Source organism: Leuresthes tenuis, unplaced genomic scaffold, assembly GCF_036924035.1.
Source record: "Leuresthes tenuis unplaced genomic scaffold, fLeuTen1.0.hap1 SCAF_3, whole genome shotgun sequence".
NCBI lineage: Eukaryota > Metazoa > Chordata > Actinopteri > Atheriniformes > Atherinopsidae > Leuresthes > Leuresthes tenuis.
The window spans coordinates 15,778,055-15,790,868 of record NW_027325357.1 but is presented as its reverse complement, the minus strand read 5'-3'; the positions used below and the strand labels follow the sequence as shown (position 1 = coordinate 15,790,868).

Below are 12,814 nucleotides of genomic sequence, written 5' to 3'. Positions count from 1 at the left end.
TGATTCCCTGGTTTCTTATCAAATATCTCTATTTGAAAGTAGTTAAGCAATGCCACATTTATAGAACATAGTTATTTTTTCAGCTACATTGGAAAATTAATATCTACATATAATATGATGTAGATCCAAAAAAAAATCATTCAGTTAAAAAATATACTTTCCCTTCACAGTAAACTACCCAATGTATTTAGATAAGAGTTAGATTGTCCTATAGGGGATAAATATTGAGTAAATTTGAAGGTATGGCTGGTATGTGCAAGCTTTTAAAAAAATCATTCAAATAAATATGGTTGAACTGATCAAGCTGTCAGTCATAACTGGCTGGTGACATGTGGCTTACAACTGTATCAACAGATATAGTTCTACTTTAGGGGTTCACCCCGTATGAATTGGGAAGCACTTCTTCGGAAGGACTTGGTGTAGCACCCCCCGATGGATTTAGGCTTGTTCTTACGCCTCTATGGTGTTCAGCGCATCTGAGACTGATCCCACATTTGTCACATCATGTTGTCACGAGATGAGGGCAAGGTTAGCAGGTCTAAGGCTTTCTTTTCTGATTTGGTCACAGGAAGGTCTTCGGCTGGAGTGCACAAGACAAGGAACCTCTAAGAGAGAGGAATATTGGTTTCAATAAAAGATCAAAAACACAAAACGCAAATGGTTTTTTAAACAGTTTACCTGTCGCAGTGTACCAGGAGTGATGTAAAGATTGTACAGCATCCGAAAAGGAACAAAGAGTGTTGAGGAGAGTGTGAACCACCAGCCAAGGGCGTAACCCCACCATGGATACTCGATTGTATTGTTGAACTTCAGAGGAGTGTACTTGACCAAAGAGAAAACAAATGTGCCCTGGAAATAAAGAAAGAAAAAAGGAAATACTGTTCACAGTTGACATATTGGGAATATAACTCACAGAACCATAAAAGTTTGATCAAAAGGGCTTCTTTCATTGTAATAATAATAGTAAAAAAGAACACACCGGCTCACTGCTTGTGAAAAATATGAAAATCCCCAAATTTTGTTGTAATGGTAATGGAGTTTTTTAAACAAATTGCATGGTGCTGTGATGGATCCTTCACATGTGAATAACACACGTAGTTGTTAAACTTCTCAAAGCTATTTGTAAAATTTTGATGATTTATACTAATTTACACAGCTTACTGTATGGAACTGGTGGACTGACCTTTAAAATGACAAACTCAGCAGTCAATACAAACAATTCTAGACACATTATGAAAACATAAGGAAATTAGGAAAATGTATATGTATTTTCCAAGATGGGCAGGAATTACGTGGAACAAGTACAAATAGTCTAAATCTCCTTTGATTTTGAAAAAAAAGCCTTCCAGGTTTACTGGTTTGCTCAACTCGTCATACAGAGGCTGATTTAAATCAATGGATTAAATGTGTTTAAATGGTTACCAATTGCAAATGTGTTCTAAGGCGCGGCTTGATAAAGACTGTTTACATTTATGATTGAATAAACTAACTAACATTAAAAGAAAAAACACACGTTTCATCCACACATTCATCACAATAGGCTAAGTAAAACCAACAGAGGGCCTTCCAAGTCTTTGTGGGCCAATTTACAGTCAACTCAACATCACAACTATTTGAAAACAGGGCAGAATGTGGCTATCAAGTGCATAGAGCAGAGCAGAGCAAACCAAACCAACCATTTGAAATGAGTCAACTAGAAAAATTATTAAGTCAGTTAGAGTCTGTGTTAGAACTGCACATTTGCAGTGTGAGAATGGAAACTGACAGTCTCCGCAACAGTAACTAAGAGGGTGGGGCTCAACTAACATTTATTCAAACTTACCATACAAATCACAGGTGTGACATATTTCAAACAGTACTTAATAAGGGGAAAGGGTTTGTATCCGATCATGTCCTCTATGTTGTCATAAAATCGGTCAGCACCTGTAAATGAATGAAAACACAGAAGTTCAGAACATTGAGATTCATTGTGAAGAAGGCTAGTACATTCTTTATATTGATTAACTTACCGTATACCCATCCAATACACACAGACTGCAGTATGGCAAAGAGAAGCAAAGTCATTCCACTGCAGGCATAGTAGTCAAACACCTGAAAGATGTACAGTCCACCCTGTGTGGGAGAATGCTGCTTAGATATTTTATACTATTATCACGAGGAAATGTTAATTAAATGGCAGGTTAACCTTACTTCAGTCACCATCACAAGGCCGATGAAGAAACTGACAACACAGATGAAGAGCAGGAGGAGTTTACGTCGATGGCCAACGTGGAAGAAGGAAGGATTCAAGTCAGAGATTGCTGTTGCTATAGCTTCAAGACCCACAAACTGAAACACAGACCTCTCAGTCACGTTCTCTCAAACACTGAAGGTGAGTGAAACATCTCTCAGCATGTCCTCCGCTTCTAACCAAATTCTCATAACCAATTTAAGATCATTTTTATTATCATTCTATAATTAGAATTTTCTATAATGAGACAGGTTTGAAATGTTTTATCTTGGGGACAGCTGAATCAGAGTTATGTCGTATAAATTGATCATGAAAATATAAAATGTTAATACAATGTTGATAACAACAACAAAAATACTATTATCAATAATAATCTGGATCAGTGCTTAACTTTTCATTCAAATTATGTGAAATCTGTTGAGTAGCCACCAAAACACCCTGGTACATAAAGGCACGCAACATGACTTTATGGAAAGAGCTAATAAGTTAAATTCTTAAATACTGTTTAAAATTCCAATATCTCTAGAACTTGAAAAAGAGTGTTCCTGGTTCGATTCCCAGCTGGGGCTTTTCTATGTGGAGTTTGCATGTTCTTCCCTGGTATGTGTGGGTTCTCTCCGGGTATTCCAGCTTCCTCTCGCCATTCAATAACATGCATGTTAGGTTAATTGGTGTCTCTAAACTGTCCCTGGGAGTGAGTGTGAGCGTGCCTCGTTTATCTCTGTGTGGCTCCTATGATGGACTGGCGACCTGTCCAGGGTGTACCCGCCTCTCACCCAATGACAGCTGGGATAGAATCCTTGGCAATAAGTTGGGGAAGATCACAGCCATCCACAGAAACAATTGTTCTTTTATTGTACTTTTGAGTACAGTTTGTTGGGTTATTGTAGATATTGTTATCTTACACATAAACTTTATTCATTTCTAGATGTACATATATATTCAACATGAACCAGTCTGCAGTGCAGTGTTGATAAGAAATTATACTGTAGTGCTTGGTTGGAAGTGACAATTTTGGTGCCATGACGTGAGCTGAGCTATTGCTGACAAGTCTTGTCCATCCTTTCTAAGAGCACATAAAGAATGTAATCACGTGCAAACCGTGAACCACTGCCATCCAAGAATAACAACCAGTCAACTCCGATGAAACTGGAAATTTTGACCAATTTGTCATTTTTTTGTATCTAAACGGGGCAAATTGAAAATTGAAAACAAACAAAAAACAGCCTACCTCACTGTCCAGTCCCAGGAGGATAATCATAATGAAAAAGAATATCGCCCATATCTGAGGAAAAGGCATCATGGCAACTGCTCGAGGATAGGCAATGAATGCCAAGCCAGGTCCTGCCGCAAACAACAAGAACATTTAATGAACGTCGATCTGTTGAGTCAAAATATTCCACCTTTTTGGAAAAACAAATGTATCCTTTCATCACAAAATATTCCTCTGTTTAGTCTCCTAAATGTTAATTCACATCCAGACTCACCTGACTCGGCCACTTTTGATATGTCGGTGTTCTGCTCATAAGCCATGAATCCAAGAACAGAGAAGATGGCAAAACCAGCAACAAAACTGGTTCCACTGTTCAGAAGGCACAAATACACACAATCCCTATGGACAAACAAACCAAATACATAATCCATTCAAGTTTTACATCACATTCACATAACATGTTTTTCATACATCTTTATCATTTACATGCTGTTTTTCATTAAGTTCAATCTTACCTATAGCAGTTATTGTTGTACTTGTTATAGCTGCCCAGTGCAACTAGACATCCAATGCAAATAGCATAAGAATAGAATATTTGTGTGCCTGCATCCATCCACACCTGCAAGACAAATGGAGGGCTATTTTTTGCCATCCACAATAAACTACATACGAAAGACATTTGATAATGTTTTACACAGCTGTTAATTTAAGTGATGTCCGCAAAGAAATAAACTGCTGAATTAAAACCATTAATAAGTTACCAATCTTTTCAGTCTCCTGACTGATGATTTTATAGTTAAAGTTCCATTAGGTAGCTCTATGTGCCATATTTACTCAATGTTTTGTACCTTGTTTGTACCAATGTTTTGCTACCCGATGGCATAAAGATCACAAGCATCGAATATTGATTTTAATCCGTGTCCCTTGTCCTTTTGTTGCCTCCCTACAAACATATTTTGCGACGTGTTGCTGCCATCAAATTCAGCTATTGAGCTAATATTTTTCATAAAATACTAAAATATCTCACTTCTAACATTTAATTATTTCTAACACTCTAACATAAATTTAACAATCATTTATGAGTTCAGCAAATCATCACATTCTGTCTTTATTTACATTGTACACGGTGTTCAAAATGGGTTTTTCAATCAGCCATCCAAAAATGTGTTTGAATTGATTAAAATATTCTGGGGATGTACTGAGGGAGTAGAGCCACATAATGATGAATTGGTTAAGTGGAGAAATGTGTTTGTACCTGAGGATCACTAAGCCGGGATGGATCTGGGTAAAGATAAAACTTGATCCCATCGAGGGCCCCCGGCAATGTGAGTCCACGCCCAAGCAACACAGCCAGCATCAGATACGGAAATGTAGCGGTGAAGTAAACTACCTGCGGAAGAGACATGTTACATGGTTGATTAGCGCAACAATTGTGAACACTAGTTCTGCCATGATATCTGCCGTGTGATCGATCATTCAGTGTTCCAGAACATAAATTCAATATTTTTTTTTTAATTTCACTCAGTTTTGGGTGTAAAAGCAGTAGTACAAATCAAACACTCTTCTGAAATTCTTACTCAGAATGTTTTGTTCTCTGTGAAGATACAGTCCTCATCCTTTAATGTTAAAAAGCTCATGTAGTATTACTAATCAGCATAAAAGCATACTGTAAGACAAACAAAGTCGAAAAAACGTTTTGAACGAATGAAACGAATTGCAATGTGACTTGGAATATATATTGTGAATATATATCGTGGCTCTGGTTCTACTCCAGCAGCAATAAGTTCTCAGGTTACAAGACTACATCAGGAAACCAAAGTCAGATTTGTTCACTTTCGTGGAAGAACCCCCATCGACTACCCATGAACTTTGCCCAAACACGTCCTGTTCTCAATGTATATTCAAGCTGTGGTGATAGGGCCATGATACCTTGGAAAGTGATAAGAATAGAATGGAATGTTTTGTTTACAACATAAAAAATGATAAAGTCCTTGTCCTACCTTCCCAGTAGACTTCACTCCTCTCCATACGCAGAAGTAACAGATGATCCAGGACAACAGAAGACAGAGAACCAACTCCCATCGTAAACTGCCCAACTCATGGATACTCCCTGTGATATTCAGAACTCTTCTCCTGCAAATCACAGTTATATCAATCATTTTCACTGCATATCAATTGACAGTATTCAAATTTAGGATTCGTTTCTATTTTTACTCACTCCCAAAACTCTGTTGCTGGTGATGTGGCATTTTCGGCTATAGTCATGTTAGAATAATCAGGCATTTGATCAAACGTCACACAAGTGTCTGAAAAACACGCAACATTTTCAGAAAGTCATTTAAAAGAAAAAACACTGACTTTAATAACATTTTACACTTACTTGTAGTGTTTTTTTTTTTTAGAGAGGTTTGGTTTATTCTCATTTTACTATGCACATACAAATTGGGTAAACAATTTAAGATTAATTTTTAGCACTACCACATAAAAAAGGATCAATATTTTACAGTATTTCGAGAAACCAGTGCTGCACACAGCCCTACCAGGCCTTAAATTAAATATGAACCAATTTGCTAAACTTTTGTAGATTCATCAGCAAGCAAAATATATATATTTAATACATATATAAATATGCCTTTAAATGTTCTCCTTGAAAACATAATAATAAGTGATTCGTTTGTCAACACAATTAAGCATATAGCATGATAAAAAGAAGATATTTGTCTATGAACATTCAACAAATTACTTAATTTTTCAGCCATCTAAGTTGCTACTGTGGCAGTGGACAACATATTCTTTTATCTAACACAAGGTGTGTTATGTTATATCAAAGTATGTATAGCAAACCAGAAAATACAGCAAAATATTCAAATGGATACTCTAACAAAACACTTATATTAGGTTATTGAAACTATCTTGAAACAGTTAAATGTTTCCGGCATAAGCAATTTTTTCGATCCACATTCATATTAAGATCCTCCAATGCAGACATTTGCCCTCAAATCTAAAAAGCCCTAAGGTGGCAACTAAAATGACATGCTAGAGAAATATGTGAGGACATATTTGCATAAGCGATTAGTCACGAGAGCACAAAATATTTACCATAACAAAATGACCAGTTTGTTTTCATCTGTCTTAATCACATATTGGGTCCTACCTGTATTCCAGCTGTTTTTGCAGGTCGCCCAGGGGAGTTCAGAGTTGAACGAGGAGAAGAGATACAGGAACGCCCAGGCTAATATGATAATGTAATAAATACTGGAGTATAAAACAACCACTTGACTGCCGTAACCCAACCCTGAAAAAAAACCCAACAACAACAAACCATTTAAAACATAAAATACAAATTTATTACAACACATTATGCTCAGGTTAATAAATAAATCATGGGGTTCTACTAGAATAGATATATTTTCTGTAAAGTTCAAGATACACATTATTTCCCCATAATGTTCAATGCTTCGGCAACCCCTGTCATCTTTTGCTTGCAACTCTGTTTTAAGGTGAGTCAAACTATCCACAAGGCAGGTATTATGGAAATATACTATACGATAATATGATTAAGTAAAAGAGTGAAAGTGTCGGGTCCAGTCTGATTTTAATGTTTGCTTTGGAAGTTTCTGAATTGAGTGGATTATAAGTGGACTATGGGATACGAGCTGTTTGTTTATTCTAAATACAAAAGAAAATGCATTTAAATAAATATATTTAAAAAAACAAAATGGAATAAATAAAATATTAGAAATAAAAGATATGGAAGGCTGCGCGGTGGTGTGGTGGTTAGCACCGTCACCTCACCGCAAGAGGGTTCCAGGTTCGATCCCTGCCTGGTGCCTTTCTGTGTGGAGTTTGCATGTTCTCCCCGTGTATGCGTGGGTTCTCTCCGGGTACTCCGGCTTCCTCCCACCATCCAAAAACATGCATGTCAGGTTAATTGGTGACTCCAAATTGTCTGTAGGAGTGAGTGTGAGTGTGCATGGTTGTTTGTCTCGTTTGTCTCTATGTGGCCCTGCGATGGACTGGCGACCTGTCCAGGGTGTACCCCGCCCTTTGCCCAATGACTGCTGGGATAGGCTCCAGCCCACCCGCTACCCGATTAACGGACTGTCGGTATAGAAAATGGATGGATGGAAATAAAAGATATGAGATTATGTGGGGGGAAAAAAAACCCAACATCGTTACAATAAAACTGTGTAAATGCAGTGCATCATACCGTCAGAATCTCATACTGGCTCTTCAATAAATAAACAATGCATTTTTTGTATATGAACTTTTTAACGCTAACATCACATTTGTAGGATGTGAGCGCATAGATTTAGCACTTTATGTTTGAAAATTGGCTATTGAAATATAAAAGATAGACTCTAAACGATTCCAACTTCAGCAATCGCAGTCTTTTTGTAGTCATTTTGTAAAAGTGTACATTTTCAAGCACAGACTAACAGCCAGCTTTTCCGACGTACTGAACAGGTCCATCAGTGACAATCAAACATTGTTTTGTGTCATCTACTATGCTTAAATTTGCTTATCTAATTCAATTTCACGTTATTTGTTTTTACCGTCAAATAGGGGACAGATCTTCCTCCAGCAGGTGATACTTCCCTGCTTGGTATACTGGCCAAGAGACGTCTCCAGAAGAAACAAGGGGATGCCGCAGGAGAAGAGAAAGAGTATGTACGGGATGAAGAACACCCCTGGGGAAAATCAAAAGATTCGCCAAATTGGCCTGTTAGTGAAAGGCGAACTCTGGATTTAATCACTAGAAAAAGCTGATATGAGACATTAGGTTTGAAATACCAAATGCTTTTGGCACATTTTTCTAACGTCACTGTTACTAAACACATATTACTCTTTAATTATGTTTTCATATTTCATATGCCAAAACTGGAGTACACTTTCACGCTAAAGAAACTCACCTCCTCCGTTTTTGTAGCACAGGTAAGGAAACCGCCACACGTTTCCGAGCCCTATAATCTGTCCAGCGACAGCTAAGAGGAACTCAATTTTGCTGGACCACTGTCCCCTGAGGGAGGCTGAATGTGCTGGGCCCACATCCAGACTGAACATGTCATCTGGACCACGTACCTTATCCATCGTGCTGTGAGGAGAGGAAAAAAAGTTATTTTAAATCCATCGATATTTGTTTCAAATGGTAAATGATTTGGTCTGAACATGGACAAGCTTTGCATAATTTATCTGTTAACTATCATTTCTGTCATTTGTAATATTTCAGCAAATTGTAAATTAAGATACATAATGTCCAATTACAACAACATATTAATATCTATAAACTCAATCCCGCCAGCAGTCTTACAGCAATAAGACAAAGTGTGATCCTTTTAATCAATGTTGCTTTTGTGTGGCTGCCTTGGATTTGATGCAGGATTGAAGTAAGTAGACTGGAAAATCTGCGCTCTGCTACATTACTGTTAAGAAGCTCGACATTATGAAATGATGAAAACAACACTCCTGTTGTGTTTTAATGACAGCTGAGAGCCAGCTGAGAGGAGAATAGTGAGACAAAAAAGCAGTGAATGTGAGTTCTTAACACCAGATTGCATTTGGCATTTAAAAAGTAGTTTGGCAAAAAGAGGAGCTATGAAGTCCACATAGCTTGTATTTGGGAATACTTGACTGGTGGCTCTGCATTCCTACAAAATGTAAACAAAAGTTATCAAGATATAAACACTAAAGACACTGAACAGGAAATTTTTACAAATGTGAGTCTGGTGTTTCTCACGAGCTCTCCTCTGACATAATCTGGATTTACGGAAATTCATGAAATGGATTTTTGAATTACATGACAATCAGATTTATTGTCATGTAAAGGGAAATACTCTAAATTTCTCCAACGCATTTAACCAGTTTAACCCATCCAGTGGTTGGCAGCCAACCACAGCGCCCAGGGAGCATGGGGGTACGTTGCCTTGCTCAAGGCCATCTCGGCCGTGGCAAGGCCTGCACCAATCTTTGAGTGGGGAGAGTGGCAATCGAACCACCAACCTTCCAGTTATTGGACGACCCACTGAGCCACGGCCGTTAAAGACAGGTTTGAAAAGAACACTTTGGTAAGGTTGGTACACTGTGTAGAGTATAAATAAAACTTAAAGCAGTGACCAATATAATCATAAAACCAATATTTTATCAACAACAGAACTTAGAAAACATATCAAGTGTTTTTCAATTAACCGAATTAGTTGCAACTGTTCCTCAGGCTGCTTCTTTTTAGTACCGCTTACTTTTCCAACCTTTTGTTGCCCCGTCCCAAATTTTTGAATTGCTGCCATCAAATTAAAAAAAATTCAAAGCAGAATTCGATTGTGTGAACAGAATATTCCTCTTTTTCATTTACATTTTACACAGCATCCCAACTTTTTTAGAACTGAAGTTATAGATTCTTTGGTTTAAAAGACATTTTTTATGTAAATGTGTCTTGTATTGTTATGTTTAATTTATATCTTAGTAGGAATGGTTAGCCAATATGGCTAACTTTAGGTTCATTAGACCTCCCTGTTTCTGTTTCTGAGAGAAATTCTTCTCTGGGGTGTCAGCTTCAAAACACTGCTGTAAAACCTCACAAAGGCACAGTGTCACGTTTATCTCTCTGTTGGAAAATGTTGACATTTTTACAATGAAATGTTTACAATGGGTCTCATTCATCAGTATTTGCAACAATGACAGCAGCAAACTGTGCTGAGAGATATTCAATAACACAAGAACCCTCAAACAGAGGGAAACACTTCTGTAACCACCTGTGAAAAGTGTCACTTTTCACAGGTATTCTTGAACTATCCTTTGACTGAATGATGTAAGTGGACAAGTGCACGAGTCACAACATGTGTTTTGTTGACCTCTGGCCTTTGAGCACAAGAGTCAAATCACTTCATCCTAGAATCCAAGTGAGTGTTTATGCCAAATCTGATTCAACTCCCACGACGTGTACTAAAGATATTGCATTTAAGAGAATGAGACAGATGGTTGCCCATGTGACAACTCAAACCTAACATGTCAGGTGCCAAACCTTCTCAGAGATTAGTACCTTTGCGTCATACAATCCTGTTATACTATATTATTCAGGCAGTTGAGTAATAACTGTTTCCAATATGTTTATGAGCACACGTGGCAACATTGATCACAGTGACATAACAGTTTCTCAGGTAATGTTGATTGAGGCCTCAACAGTCATATACTGTGGTTTCTGTCCTTGACCTTTACGCACCAAGATTTCCCCAGACTGCCTGAATGTTCTCACAATATTGTGCACTGTCATTGTTAAAAGAATCCAAAGTTCTTTGTAATTTTGAGAAACATATAGACACCTAGGGATGGGAATCGGAAACTTTCTTGTTGAGAACCGGTTCCCAGTGTTTCAGTTGTGCGTGGCGAGTCCAGCGCAGCCAACAGTAAACATGGCGCCCAAGGGGTACAAACGCACAAAAGCTTTGGTTAAATTTCACTAAAAAAGACGACTAAACAAAGTTGATGCTAGTCGACCTGTTTGTTGACTTTTTTTCCGAATCAGAATCGACAAAGAACCGAATCGTTAAGCAGAATGGAAAATGGAATTGGAATTGTAAAAGTCTTTTCAATTCCCATCCCTACAAAGACCAAATCGTTAGTGGATGCTTCTTCGTCCCAGTCCACCCTAGCCTGTTATCAACTAATTGATTTATACTGATTGTATTATCTTCCAGAAAAGTGTTACTTGTATATTGTTTTTGTCTTTTTTTGGGTGTGCAGCTAACAAAAAATATTAGATTTGTTAATAGTTTCTTAGTTAAATGATAAAAACACTGAAAACTATTTAAATTTTTTTTCAAACAACGTCACAGCGTTAAGGTCAAAGTTTAAATAAAGTTGCTTAAAGTCATAACAGAGTTATTCTATCCTACAAGGGACAGAGTAATGAGGTTCCTTTTACCAAAATTACAATATCAGTCATCGGCTTTGATGGGCTAATGCTCTGTCAGTGACCAAGTGACAAGTTGAACATACAGGAACCATGTTGTAGAGTAGGTGATGAGACTAACCGCTGTACACCACTGGTCATATTTCTAAAATATTACTCATAATATGTTTGCCTGACACACATCAGAGTTTTAGAAGTATGGCAGGACTGGTCTACATGTCTAATCTCAGCCCATCATCTGCAGTAAAGCTTGACTCACTCATTTTAATCTTTTTGTTTTGGTCATTCAACAGTTTCAGACAATGTATGTGCAAATGCGTTGTTCTGCTGCAAATTAGCTTCAAGGGACGTCTTACTTTTATGAATTAAGATGTTGCAAATAAGCCACTTGAGAAGAAAAGTAGCCTGTAGCAATAAAGCAATAACAAATCATCTTTCTATAAATCCAGTTTTAATTAGATAACATATTTTTTAAAACTTGTCACAGTTTACTCAAATATTTGCACCAGAGCAATGTATTTGTTTAGAATGTTTGTTTTTTGCAAACATAATCACAGAGTGGCCTGAGGTGCTACACTAAACAAGGGAAATAGCTGCCCTCACTGCAGCGTAGCCAGTAACCTTTGGCCTACATAATACAGCAACAAGCGCCAAGCCAATGTGCAGCTCTTAACTGGATTTGTTTCCTTTTTTAGCAAATGAAACAACTGAAGAGTCAACATGAAAAGTATAGAAAAAAACATAGATGGAAAAAAACAAAACATTAAGGAAATTAAAACATTAAGGAAAGAGGAAGAGTACCTGAGAGAGATGCCTCACGACAGTAGTCTTTGGTTGTTTTATGCATCCATTCCAAGTGAATTTATCTGGTGCCTTTAGAGTGAAATACAAATCTAGATCCTCTAGTCTCACCAGGACATGTGTTAATGCCAGCTCTGATCACGAATGAGTCCATGAGTGGAGGTTTCAGAGGGCTGAATGGTGTGACAATGAGGGAGAACGAAAGAGCAAGGGCAGAGTGAGGAGGGGGTGGGGTGTTTCTAAACGATCAACTTAAGGCGGGACTTTTCTACCAGACCACATGATCTCAGAGTAAAGAAAGAGGGGATCTGCACATTAGCCATGCTTGCTGAGTGACTGTAAATGCGCCTTTGTATTGTAGATCGTCAGTACTTTCACTACTCTGCATCCACTCTCAATGACTTTAATAATTTCACTTTCCCCTGAGCGCCACCACAAGGTTACCAAAGGGAACATCTAGTGAAGTGAATCCCTCAAGTTTCAAAATATATCAGACAGAAGACAAAACAGTACCAATTAATATTGGGACACACGTACTAATTCCAAATGAATGGGTAGGAACGTCCAAACTAGACTGTTATCTGATTTCCCCCCCTCTTGGAGAGTCATGATGTGGCACATTTTCTATGAGCTTCAAATCAGACTTTCTCCGTGCAGTTTCAGC

General features: G+C 37.7%; 1 protein-coding gene across 1 annotated transcript; it reads right to left on the bottom strand.

The window, feature by feature from the left end:
- Positions 1–455: 455 nt before the first annotated feature.
- LOC140303332 (sodium- and chloride-dependent GABA transporter 2-like) lies at positions 456–12,358 on the bottom strand. Its single transcript, XM_072382051.1, has 15 exons — positions 12,151–12,358; positions 8,357–8,538; positions 8,000–8,134; positions 6,598–6,738; positions 5,662–5,749; positions 5,444–5,576; positions 4,699–4,833; positions 3,959–4,062; positions 3,718–3,842; positions 3,462–3,574; positions 2,191–2,328; positions 2,010–2,112; positions 1,823–1,923; positions 679–849; positions 456–605 (listed from the first exon to the last, which is right to left on the bottom strand). Exons 2-15 carry the CDS (start codon positions 8,532–8,534, stop codon positions 498–500), a joined length of 1,773 nt encoding a protein of 590 aa, XP_072238152.1. The 5' UTR covers positions 8,535–8,538; positions 12,151–12,358; the 3' UTR covers positions 456–497.
- Between the last annotated feature and the right edge of the window lie 456 nt (positions 12,359–12,814).